This window comes from Chlorocebus sabaeus, chromosome 16 (assembly GCF_047675955.1).
Source record: "Chlorocebus sabaeus isolate Y175 chromosome 16, mChlSab1.0.hap1, whole genome shotgun sequence".
Lineage (NCBI taxonomy): Eukaryota > Metazoa > Chordata > Mammalia > Primates > Cercopithecidae > Chlorocebus > Chlorocebus sabaeus.
Window position 1 is genome coordinate 74613950 of NC_132919.1, and position 12369 is coordinate 74626318.

Sequence of the window (12369 nt, forward strand, 5' to 3'; positions counted from 1 at the left end):
TGTGGGAACATGAATGCATATGTTCTGGGTGTGGATTTGGTGTTATGTGAATGCCTGTATGTTTGTTAACATATGGATAGGAGTGTTTGTGACTGTGACAGTGTGTATCTGATGTCAGCCTGTAACACATGTGACAGTGCATCATATAAGTCAATATGTGTAAAAGCGTGTAAAGGGAATGCATGAGTGCAATATCGGGGTTCACTAGTTGGCAGCCCCCCAGAGCAGGAGGCACCACCAAGAAAAAGAACAAACTCAGCGCAGAAACGAACCTGCATCAGAAGTCAGAGCCAAGGGGCTCTGGGAAGCTTACTCATCGCTAATGCTGAACCCCTTCCCAGCTTTAGGAAGACACAGAAAATAAGGCATCTGTTTATTTTTAATTGGGTTTTATTTTTCCATCCTTTAGATACACATAGAATGTAAAAGGGAGCACGGGGCCGGGGGATGGGGAGCAAGGAGCAGCAGCCAGGCGCTTGGGGAACACGCGAGTGGTAGGTTTTGGGGCTCCCTAAGGCCCCTTGGTGCCACTACTGGGAAGGCGGAGGCTCAGGAGGGTAGGCAACCACAGGGTTAGTCCAGACCCACAGTCCACAAAGACAGCATTAAAGAGGGCTTACAAAACAGCAAGATTTTACAAAGACCTTACAATAGCAACATAGAAAAGGGGAGGTAAATTCCAGAAAGCTACAGAACAGGTAGATAATGTCCTTCTCATATTGTACAAAAAAACCAAACCTGACAGACTTTCCTATAGGTAGTATTTTTTCAGTGTTGAAAAACCAAAATTTCACCTTTCTCCTTAAAAAATGTTTTTTAACTCCTTTCATTTAAATATTTTTTTTTTTTTTTTAACTTCCCTATTTGATTTGAGTTTCCTGATTCAGCTCCCAGAGCTGGGCTTCTATTCCTCTCCCTTTCTCATGTCTCTTCCTCTGCCCTTTCTCCGTCCCTCACTCTTCCTCTTCCTCCTCTGCTTCAGCCTTGTCCTGGCCGGTGGTCCCGGGACCAGCGGTCTTGTTCTCCTTTTTCCACTTCATGCGCCGGTTCTGAAACCAAATCTTGATCTGTCTTTCCGTGAGGCAGAGCGCGTGCGCGATCTCGATGCGCCGCCGCCGAGTCAGGTAGCGATTGTAGTGAAATTCTTTCTCCAGCTCCAGGGTCTGGTAGCGGGTGTAGGTCTGGCGGCCTCGTTTGCGGTCAGTTCCTGTGCACAGTATTTAGAGGAAAATCAGTGAGTAAAATCAGTGAGTACAGAAAACGCCAAGGGAGTGCCCACCTCTCTTTTAGACCCTGTATGTGATTTGAAGTCGATAGGTGAAGAAGCCCATTTTCCCACTAAACCAAATTCTGGCTTTCCATACCCCAACCCTTACTCCAGCTGCAGTTTCCCCTAATTGCAGAATTTTCTACAGGCTTCTCAAGGTAAACATTCCCATTTTCCATCCAAGAAGTCTTTTTCAGCCTGGAGCTTCTGAACCCAGGAAAGTAACCTGCTGGCTCATAAATAGCTCTGCTCCTAAGGGGTGCAAGTGGGATGAGGGGAGGTTAAACCTCCTTTCACTCTCTGGGATCAAGGACCCTAAACCCCCTCTTTTGAATGCTGATCTGATGGTCTTTCAAGTAGAGACCAACAGAAACCATGCAAGTGACCCTGGAGTGGGGTGCCAGGCCTGGCTTGAGAGCATTTCCCAAGAAGAAAAGGAGACAAAGGGGCCCCAAAGGCCCAGTCTCCCCAACTCATCCCCAGCATGTTGTGGAATGAGAAGGTAAGAATTCACAGATTTCCTTGGAGCAAACAGTTGGTCTGACAGCAGTGACCCTCTGATGATTCTTTTCCAGTGAGTGGCTAAGCCTCAGCCAGGGCCAGGCTGTCCTGCTTGCCTGCTTGCCTAGACAGCCCAGCTCTTTAAAGCAATCTTTGGGCCTCCAGGAAGGCACAGGGGAAGAGGAGAGATAGTAGCCTGGGATAGGATGGAACATGGAGTATCTGGGTGGTGGGGGCTGAAGGGTAGAGGGGAACTTCTGCCTTAGGCCCAGAACCCTGAGGAGACTGAAAGAGGTGCTGATGTCAGCCCTCCTGGGAAGGAGTCAGGGGAGGAGGGGCTAGGGGCCCTAGTTTCAAGTCAGAGAAAAGCCAAGCTGAAATGCTTATGAGCAGAAAAAGTGGGGCTTTGATAAATCAACTGGAAAGGCAGTTAAACTATGGAGCAGGTAAAGGGGTCTATAACCACCAATACTGATGGCGTGAGAGCGGGGCTCCTTCTGGCCCCTGATCATCACTGGGTTGTGTGCCTCTGACCATGAGTCTTGGGTCTTCTGGACTTTGGGGCTAGCTCCCACGTTCATCTGCTTTGAAACAGTGCAGAAAAGGATGTCTGGGTCAGACTTGGCAGGGACCCCATGGAACCTCAGCCTCTTGGGGTTCCTGTACCAGCTGGCTGGGTGAACTGCACTCCCTAAGTTTTTATTTGGCTCCAGGGAGTCCTAGCCCCTCCCCCAAGAAGAGAGCCACTTATCTGGATTGACACTTCCAAACTTGGCCAGTTCTTTAGGGGTTCCTAGGAGCCCTAGGAAGAGCACCTGAGGAAACCAGCTGCACTCCCATGAAGCCTCTGCCCCTTTCTAGCTCTCCTGTTCCACTCCCCCACCCAAGTTCACTGGGATCAGGAGGCTCATCTCCCTTGGCCTCAGCCCCCTCCCTCCACCTGCCTCTCTAGCTCTGTGTCCCTGACTGGGTCCTTTTCTCCTCCCGCCAGGCCTCTAGAGCCCACCTCTGTCCTGATGGGAATAATGGGGGAGCGGGGTTGGCTGGAAAGGAAGGGGGAGGGGAGAATTGCTTAGCGCTATGGCCCCTCCCCCATACCCTATCCGAGCTGGGGCAGTGGGACACACCCAGGGCTGAGATCCTTAGCTGGGAAGGGGGGAGAAGGGGGGAGACCCTAATAGCTATTCTCTGCAAACACCGGCCTTCCTCCGCAAGACAAACGGCCTCGTCTCCAGCCCGTGCCGGCGCTGCTGATAAATATTTAAAGCTAAAAGGCCGAGAGGAAGGGTGGGGGCGGGCTGGGGGCTCGCAGCGCCGTGGTGTCGGCGAAGAGAGATCCGCCGGGAAGCAGAGCAAGCCTGAGAGCACCGAGCAAATATGGGGGCGGGGACGGCCTGCTGGGTCGCGGCCCAGTGGGTGCAGCCTTCCAGGCCGACCTCCGGCTGGGGAGCACTCTGGACGCGGAAAGGGGCGCCCTGCCGGGAAGGGGGAGCCTTCCGGGTTACGTGCCCCGGCCCCTGGGGCTTGGGACAGCTCGGTGCGCGGCGTTACCTGAGCTTCGCATCCAGGGGTAGATCCGGAAGTTACTCTCGGCCGCCAAGTCCGAGTCCCTCTGCTCCTTGGCGCCCGCCGCCTTGGCGGAGTCGCCGGGACACACCCCGGAGAGGTTCTGCTCAAAGGGTGCGCAGTGCATGTTGAAGGAACTCGGCTCGAGTCCGTAGCCGGCCGCGTAGACGCCGGCCGCGCTCTGGCCCGCCATGCCCCCCCCGCCGGGGTACAAGCCCTGCATCGAGGCAGCGAAGGAAGCGCCCGAACCCGCTCCATAGCCCGGGCGCTGGGGGTTGGAAGCAAACGCACAAGAAGTTTGTTCGGGGAAGGCTCCGGTAGCGAAAACCGAACTTGAGGCTGGATATTTAGAAAATAAAGCATTCGCATAATACAATGAACTCATAATTTGGCCGGATGATTTGTAGGCAGGGACGTTTTAGTGTCGGTTTTACGAGATTCCTTGATATATTACAGAATTAGAGTCCAGATTTACACCAAAAAGGACCCCCTTTTTCCTCTCCGGACCACGTGACCCCGCCCACGTGACCTCCCCTCAGCCAATGGCCGGGCCGCCTCCCCACGGCTCCCGGTAATACGGAAAAAATTGTGTGGCGTTGGATTTATAAAATATGATCAATAATGAATGGGATAGCCGAACCCTGTGGATTGGGGCTAGGGGCTCAAGGGCCGCTGCCGACTCCCGCGGGCTGGAGGCAGCTTGCAGGCGAGATTTGGGGAGCAAGAGATTGAGTGGAAGGGAAAATAACCTTGGGGCGATCCGTGTTGTCACTCCCCCCCACCACCCATCCTCTTCAGCCCGTTACCGGGCGAGAGACAAACGCAGGGATTGAATGCATGCAACTGGGAGGTTGGGTGCTTGGGGCAAGTCTGTTCTTTATTAATCCGGGCCAATTGTGCACCGCACGGCCGTTTGGGGAAGTTGGTCCGGTTCTCCCAAGACGAGGAATGAGGCGAGCCTGGCTCACGGCTCTCTCTCTCTTGGTGCCCCAGATATGCGGGCGGAGATGGAGCAAGGCTTCCTAGGTGCTCCTAGGGCACAGGATCCAGCCCATGGGCCTTGAACGCTGCAGTTTCTGGTGGCAAAAAAAAAAAAAAAAAAAAAAAAAGGTTTGAAAGTAAAAGAAAGAAAGGGGTTGGGTGGGTGGGGAGAGAAAGGAAGGGTGGAGGGTAGTCCGGGCGCGCTGCTCTCCCGGTTCCCGGAGGCGGATGCCTCAGTGGAGCGTGACTACCAGAGAAGCAGAGGCAGCCAAGGAAGGCAGGCAGCCAGCCATGGCCTCAGAACAGAGAGAAGGTGGCTAAGCCCCAGAGAGGGAGAGGCAGGGAAGAGCGGTCTCCCTTCTCCTGCTCCCCCAACAACAAGAGTCCAAGAGGAAAAAAAAGTATGCTCAGCAGGCCTGCACTCCACCTTTATGCCTGCCAACCCCCCACCCCTGAAACACACACACTCGGGAGGACACACAGCAAAACAAAGAGGGAGGTGGCGGGGGACACAGCCACCAGCCCAGCCGCATGTCTCCAGCGTGGCCTGGGCGCCCTGGTCTCCCGGGCAGGGCAGCCTCGGAACGCGAGAGGAGGGGGTTTCTCTTGGCTCCCCTCCCTCGTTTTTCTCTCCTCCAATCAGGCGCAGCCGCCTCCCTCACCCTCAGCGCCCCTGGGCCGAAGGACTCGCACCACCTGCCTCCAGCCCCCGCCCCCTCCTCTCTGCGGCCTAGCCTCAGCAGGCGCAGGAGCCCTGTGACAGGCTCCCCACAGGTTCTGCAAGGCATCCGGGAGCAAATGAGAAGCTGTGGCCCGGCCAGTCTCGGGTTCTCGCTTGTAAACTTTATTGTAACTCTTCCGCCCTTTTCAGGCGCAGACAACAGAACAAAGTATAGAGGAACAACAAAATATATAATTAGCCCTCCCTCCCCCCCATAAAGCAATTCACGGATACAGGATACATTCTCTTCACAGTAAACCTAAGAACACTTGTAACAATTGCCCACAGCGCGCATGCTAACTAAAGTAACCTCTTTTGAGAAACACTTAAGACAAAATTGTCAAACCAAAGGGGGTGGGTGGAGAGGAAAAGAGAGAAGCAGAGAGAAAGCCAGTGAGCTGGGGGGTGCAGCGAGGAGAGAGGATTGGGAGGGGAAATGAGGACGCAGCGAGAGAGAGAGAGAGAGAGAGAGAGAGAGAGAGAGAGAGAGAGAAGGGAGACAGAAAGAATTACGGCGTGAATAGGCAGTTTCATGTTGTTGGGAGAACTTAGCAGAAATCGGTACCTCGGTCATTACAAAGAAGCACGTTCAAAGGAAAAAAAGACCATTGCACAAGGAGGCTTTTTACATGGGGTGGGGAGGGGCATGGGGGGCTCAGCCGGGCCTTGGCCGCTCAGCCTCACAAGGCGAGGGAGTCCTTGCTTAAATCCTTTTCTTTCCCCCCCGGCCCCCAAGAGAAGGGAAGGAGATCCACGGTAGCTCACACACAGAAGCTATTACGAGATACTACCACTAGCGGGGACTGGCGCGGTGGGGGACGCTGCGGTGGGAGGCCCGGCTCCTGGCCCCGCTTGCGGGGCGAGAGCTCTCTCGGGCAGGGGCGCGCGGCGGCAGCGCGGCCGGGACCCGCGGACATGCGGGCGGCCGCGGCCCTGGCAGTCCCAGCTGGAGCCTACTTCTTGTCGACCTTCTGCGCGTCGCCCTCGTCCGCCGCCTCTGGGGCCCGCTCCAGCTTCTGTTTCTCCAGCTCCTCCTGCTCGCATTTGCTACTGGGGAACTTGTCTTTGTTGTTCTCTTTTTTCCACTTCATCCTCCGGTTCTGGAACCAGATTTTGACCTGTCTCTCTGTCAGTCCCAGCGCGTGCGATACCTCGATTCGCCGCTTGCGAGTCAGATAGGGATTAAATAGGAACTCCTTCTCCAGCTCCAGGGTCTGGTAGCGGCTGTAGGTCTGTCGGCCTCGCCTGCGTCCGGCGGCTGCTGGGAATGGGGGAAAGAGCGAGACAGAGGGGAGGGAGGGTGGGGGAGGGGGCAGAGACGGAGAAGGTTGGAAGATTCGTGAACGAGCCTAGGAGACCAGTATAATAAGGGCAGGGGACCTTCTACCCCGTGCAGGGGCGGGGGGCGCGAGAAGGCCGCGGTCAGCGGAGGAGGAGGGGCGAGGGGGATCAGATACCAGTGAATCTAAGGGAGCCAGAAAGGGGAGCCCCCTCCCCTGGAAACCAGCACCAGAGTTGGGTAGGAGGTGGTTCAGATCTATTAAAAGTGCCATAAACTTTAGGAGGAAGGATGTGAAGGAGGGGGGAAAATAAGAATAAAAAAAGCCGGGTGGGGACGAATGAACCCACCTTGAAAAATCCCCAGAGCCTCTGCCCCAGAAGAAAAGTTTTTTCAGGGTAATTAAACTATAAAGCAATTGAGAAGTGCAAAAGTTGAGCGCCCCCACTCCCACCACCCTCTCTTCACTACCCCCCATAAAACAGTAAACGGGGGGGGGGGGGAAGGAGAGGAAGAAGAAAAGTAAGGCAGGGTGAGGGGTTTATAGATTCAGGAAATGTTTCTAAGCGACCCCCTTCAAGGGAAAGAAAAAAGAAAGAAAGAAGAAAGAAAGGGAAAAAGCGGCAGGCGATCGGAACGGAGCCGGCAAGTCTTCCAGAAGCTGGAGGAAATGCGCCCTGGCCTGCCCGGCCCCCTGCCCGGCCTTGGGCCCTCCCGGCCCCCTCCTGCCCCTGCCGGCCCCGAGGCGAGCTCACCTTGCGGGCGCATCCAGGGGAAGAGCTGTGTGGGCGACGGACTCTGCTCGGAGCCCTCGGCCTCCTCGCCCAGGCCGCTGGCGGCGGCAAGCTTGCAGTCTGCGTACTGCACCAGGTCTGGATCCTGCGCACCGAATAGGCTCTGGCGTTGCAGCGGGTCGTAGCCGTAGAAATTGCCGGGGTCCCCGTGGCACGCCACGGCGCACGGGTTCTGCTGGTAGGGAGCCGTGGACAGCGACGACGGCCCGTGGTAGAACTCCTGGATTTGCGAAGGGTGCTGGAAGCTGCCGCCGCTGCTGGGACCGTACACCACGGTGGGTCGGCCGCCCAAGTCCTGGGCGAAGCCGCAGTCATAATAATTGGGGCGCAGGGACTCCCCGGTTTTGTATTTGGAGAACAGTGAGTTGACGAAATAAGAGCTCATTTTATTGAATTTTGAGGCGGCGGCGGCGGCGGAGGCTGTAGTTGGGGGCTGTTGGGGAGGGGGTGGGGAGGGGGAAAGGGAGGGAGAGAGAAAAAAAAAACGCGGATTCGCCGGCTCCTAGTCACCCTCGCCAGGAAAGGAGAGGGAAAGAGAGGAGGAAAAAAAAGAAAAGAAAAGAAAGAAAAGGCGAAGAAGATCTCGAAGTCGCCACACTTTTTGTGATTTCCAGGAATAGAAAAGGACAGAGAAGCCTCCAAAAGTCTAAGCTTGCATGGCAGCCGCGGCTCGCTCGCCCTCCCCCCACCCCCCACCCCCCAAACAAAAATATACCGCCACTTAAAGAGGTCCTCGCTTTACATTTCGAAGAAGGGATGCCAGTTCATAAACAGTTTTCGGTGATTTACTTCCCTGCAAATGAGTTGTTTCATATTTTGCACTGTCTTTTCATGATCATTTGCATCCATTAGAGACCCCGCATCCTATTGGCTTCTTCGTACTCCTCCCGGACAGAACGCAGAGCGAGGGTGAGAGCGAGAGAGAGCGAGCGAGAGAGAGAGCTAGAGCGAGAGAGCGCCAGGGAGTGAGGAGAGAGCGAAAAAAAAAAAAAGGAGGGGAAGAAAAAAACACCCAGGGAGAGAGAAGGGGAGAGGGGGAGAGAGAGGGGGAGAGGGAGAGAGGGTGAGAGAGAATGAATACGGATTAAATCTGTTTAACTACCTACATTAATGAGATATCTCTCGCCTCACAACAAATCAAATACCTTCGCAGACCACCCCCAAAGACTGATGTGGGGGAGTCACGGAAAAAAACACGCACACACACATACGCAACGCGCCAGGCGTAGGCACGCTGTTAATTTCGCGATTTTAACGAGGCAATTGGAGTCTTTCTAAATGTCAGGGTCGCTTCGGAAAAATGTAAAAGAACACGGTTTAATTGCGCCGAGTTTTAAAAGGTCCTATAAATGTAATTGGTATTTTAATACAAGTTATCAAATCATACAGCTTCCTCTCCTAAACATATTTTCAAACAAACGAGGTAGTCATATTTAAAGCTTTAATGATCAATTTCCTTATTATTGATAAAGGTTTAACTGTCGTGTGGAGGGAATTGGCTGGGTAACCGGCCCCCCAAAAAACGGCTGTAAACTCTTTAACAAACTATAAAACGCAATAAAGCCGGAGTCTGTTGTTGTTTATGCCGCAGCGCATAAAAGCTGTTAGCATTTTACGAGTTCTTTCCTCTACAGCTATAAAACTGCAGCTTCGATCGCCCCCGCCGCCCGACTGCAGCACGGTGGGGGTGACGAAGCCGAAATGAGAATGATTATGGGGATTTTTTTTCGGCACAAACGGTGACTTTTCTGAGATTTTCACCTCCTTCCGTCCTGGCAAGCACCTGCCCCCACCCCTTCTCTGGAGCCCCCAAAAGGTCCCTTCTCTGCCCTGCCCTCTCTGCCCTGCCCTGGCCAGTCACAAAACTTCCTCTCATTAAACAAATAAGCAAAGATTTTCTGTGAAACAGGGATCTGGGAGATCTTAAGAAAGGAATGGGAGGGAAGAAGAAACTTTCTGGTTAATGAGCAGTGGTTGAAGCACAGAGCAAAGTTCGAGCTGCCACTGCAGATTCTGCAGGTTTGTGCAATCTCTGCTTGCTGCAAAGGGGGTCTCCCGAAGGCCCTTCAGCCCAGTCAGCACTTTTGAGGGCAGACTTTGCATGAGGGGAGAGGGCCTGATGCCATCAGAGGGATGAAGCCCCACTGGGCTACCCCACAACTGCACCTCAGGACCCAGTAGCCAAGCCCAATTATTAGCAGCTCCCAACCTTCTCAGGCCGATCCCCACACCTTCTGCAGTGCCCTAGGGTGAGAGGGCACCACTGAGCCCATCAACGCATCAAAAGGAAAGAAGGTTCGGTATCAGACCCTGGCACCTGGCCTTGGTGTCTGCTGTCCTAGGCTCTCAGCCGCCCTAGACAGTGCCTGCAAAGTATGTGTTTGGGAGGCATCTACTAGTCTTCAGTGTCCCCAAGACCTTTTGAGCCAGTCACCACTTAAACTGACTTCGGTGTGGTATTCAGATAGAGTAAAGTTGCTAAGTCCCCCATTTTCTCTCCTTTCCCCTTGGGGAGCCTCTGGTTAAACCTGGCTCTCCCTGCAGACCTGGGGACCAGAAGCCTGAACACGGAAAGCTGGAACAAGCTGACTGGGTGCCACACTCTGTGGCCACTGCATTCCCTGCCTACCCGGCCTCACGATGATGGTGGCCAGGCTTTAGAAGGCCCCAGTCTGAGGGTCAGAACCAATAGCCTCCTGTAGCAGCAGATTGGTAAGGGAAAGGAAGGAGAGAAAGAAAGAAAATTTTGAGCAACAGAAGTGGAGGCTTTACAAATACATTCAATTCATTGTTTATTCAGGAAACAGTGGTTTGTTTTTCGACGGGCACCTTTTAGGGACCCCATACACCCCAACATTTGTAAAAATGAAACTCACTTTTCCAAAGAGAACCTTACCAGTGAGGTCATTTAGTTCTTCAAAAGTGAACCCAGAGAATGAGAGAGGGGCTAGAAGGGGGAGAGAGGTAAAGGAAAGGAGGAGTGGAGAGAACCAGGGCTTTGAATTTTCAGCGCGTGGCTGAGGGGACCGTGAGGCAACGGAGGGCCGAGTTAAGTTGTTGCCGAAGCAAACATTTTTATCAAGTGCAGAGGATTTTATGGTCATTATTTGAAAACTCACCGGCAAGGTACAAATTCAATGGCTTGTTCTAAATCATCTCTACACCGTGCCAGAAATTCCTGATGGAAGGAAAATGTTTCTAATATGGGGGGGGGGGGGGGAACCAGAAAGAGCGAGGAGACAATTTATAAACACCCAGCGGAGGGCAGATTTATTAGAGAAATTCAAGTTGAGGAGAAACTCCGCTTACCTCCTTACACTGAGTCCTGGTGGGGGAGAGGAGATGTTGCAGCTGGGGTGATTTTGAAGGGGAGGGTGTATCTATTGCTGGCGCAGGTTTGTCGGATGGAAGGCAGGGATCCGGCGGGGCCGGGAGGACATAGGAGATTTGGAATGCAAGGGGCTGTGGACAGTCACCAGGGTGCGGGTCTCAAAACGAAAGTGCCCGGAGTCCAGACCTCCAGCTGCTCAATGAGGAAAGGACCGGCGCCCCCAGGTTTGCCTGCGGCCAGGGCCAAGGCGCGCGGAAGCCGCAACTCTCACCTGGAAGCCGAGGAACCCAGGGAGAACCGAGCTCCAGCGTCCTGACGCCGCGCCCGCCTTCGCGCCCATGGGAAAACGCGCATTCTTTGGGGCCGCGCAAAGCATCCAGAGGCGATATCTGAGCTTTCCCACACCCCGCTGCCCTGGGGAGCCCCTGCCCCGTGCCTAGGTCGCCCTGCGCTAGCCCAGCCCAGCCCCGGACTCATACAAAGGCACCAGAGCTTGCGCCCGTGCGAAGCCGCCCTGCCGGCTCTGAGCACTTCCGAATCCCCACAAAAGCTATGGCTCCATTCCCCCACACAAATTGGGGGGTCTCGGGCTGGCTTATGCGATTGATTTTCTCTCCAGCTGGTGGGCAGCCCGCCTTAGGGCAGCTTCCTCTCCATCCTACCTTCTTTTGCCGACTCGCCTCTCTCACCTGACCTGCTCACCCGCATCCAAGGATATTCCTTTCGCCTCCCTTCACGGAAAATCTCGTTTTTTCGAATCAATTCTCCTTTTGGATTTGGACCCATTATTCCTATTATTAATATTATTCCCCGTTTTCACGCATTTGTTGCCCCACGGAACACAGCAACTGGGTGAGAAGCACTGAGCCCTCCTCGTGGGGAAAATTCAGAAATTGACCATTTGAGAAAATGGGGAACACTACTATAACTGAAATCTATAAAATGGGGGTAAGGCCATAAAGAGCCCTATTTTTTTTTTTATTGGGGGCAAATTATTCATGACTTTTGGTAGCACTCAGTTCCTGGATTCAGGGCCGACCAAGGCGCGGTGCGGGGCGCAGACATCCCGAGCCGTCGCTCCCGGGAGTTTCACATGGAGCAAGGGTGCCATCTAGCGGCTCCTTTGCGAAAAGGCGCCGCAGCCACCGGCTCCACCAGTTTTCTGGGAGACTAGCCGCAGAAGCGGCCAGCAGGAAAAACTTTCATAACTAGCAGGAAAAGGCGAGGGATAGGTAGCGGGCGTTGGGATCAGGAAACGGTGCATGCAATTGTGTAGATAAGCTAAAAAACAGAAAAAAAAAGAAAAAACACCACACAGAGGAGGAAAAAAAAAGAAGCCCTAAGCTTTTTTCTTTCTACGTACACCTTCCACCCCGGTCCCTAATTTCTAGTGGAGACCACAAACCAGTGCGCCCTTTGTGGCCTGTAAAAAGGGGGACCGCGCACTTTTCAAACTTCACACGACTGTTTCAAATCTTGAGGAGAAACAATTGGGCTTTTTGTCGTCGGGGGAGAGGAGGCCTGACAGGATGGGACGAGACTGTAAAAGAATCAAGAGGCTGCCCGCGCCTAGACGTCTGGCCCCGCCGGACCTGCGTGCGTGTGTGTGTGTGTGTGTGTGTGTGTGCGCGCGCGCGCGCGCAGGAGACTCCTCGTTTCGGACGCCTGATTTTGGAGGGGGTGTGAAGAACAAAGACAAGAGTCCCAATTGCAATCTCTGAAGCATTTGAGACAACAGACTGTTCTTCCCCGGCTTCTCTCTTCTCCCTCTCTGCCCCCAGCCCCCCCATCCCCCGCCCCGGAAACCCGGAGTCCCGCGTTCTGGGCGTGTGAGGGTGAAGGCCGCCGGACCGCGGCCCTCCCATTCCCCCGCCCGGCCGGCAGCCCCGGCCCAGCTGCGGCTCTCTCAGCTCCGGAAAGTTTCCCCTC

At 54.3% G+C, this 12369-nt stretch overlaps 2 protein-coding genes across 3 annotated transcripts; both read right to left on the bottom strand.

Moving 5' to 3' along the window:
• Positions 1–372: 372 nt before the first annotated feature.
• Positions 373–3835, bottom strand: HOXB7 (homeobox B7). Its single transcript, XM_008013016.3, has 2 exons — positions 3320–3835; positions 373–1207 (listed from the first exon to the last, which is right to left on the bottom strand). The coding sequence occupies exons 1-2, from the start codon at positions 3717–3719 to the stop codon at positions 954–956; spliced, it is 654 nt and encodes a 217-aa protein (XP_008011207.1). The 5' UTR covers positions 3720–3835; the 3' UTR covers positions 373–953.
• A 1263-nt stretch (positions 3836–5098) lies between these two features.
• HOXB8 (homeobox B8) lies at positions 5099–8276 on the bottom strand. Of its 2 annotated transcripts, none has more exons than XM_008013021.3 (2): positions 7071–8276; positions 5099–6294 (listed from the first exon to the last, which is right to left on the bottom strand). In XM_008013021.3, the coding sequence occupies exons 1-2, from the start codon at positions 7492–7494 to the stop codon at positions 5990–5992; spliced, it is 729 nt and encodes a 242-aa protein (XP_008011212.1). In that variant the 5' UTR covers positions 7495–8276; the 3' UTR covers positions 5099–5989. The 2 variants fall into 2 exon arrangements, with proteins under 2 accessions (XP_008011212.1, XP_008011210.1); XM_008013019.3 differs by having other exon boundaries at positions 5099–6297.
• Between the last annotated feature and the right edge of the window lie 4093 nt (positions 8277–12369).

Bases quoted from the DNA above. Each gene is read 5' to 3' on its own strand.
- HOXB7 (XM_008013016.3), bottom strand. From the start codon at position 3,719: ATGAGTTCATTGTATTATGCGAATGCTTTATTTTCTAAATATCCAGCC. The intron at 1,208-3,319 runs GTAACGCCGCGC...TACTGTGCACAG, and splicing joins CCCCTGGATGCGAAGCTCAG to GAACTGACCGCAAACGAGGC.
- HOXB8 (XM_008013019.3), bottom strand. From the start codon at position 7,494: ATGAGCTCTTATTTCGTCAACTCACTGTTCTCCAAATACAAAACCGGG. The intron at 6,298-7,070 runs GTGAGCTCGCCT...CCCCATTCCCAG, and splicing joins CCCCTGGATGCGCCCGCAAG to CAGCCGCCGGACGCAGGCGA.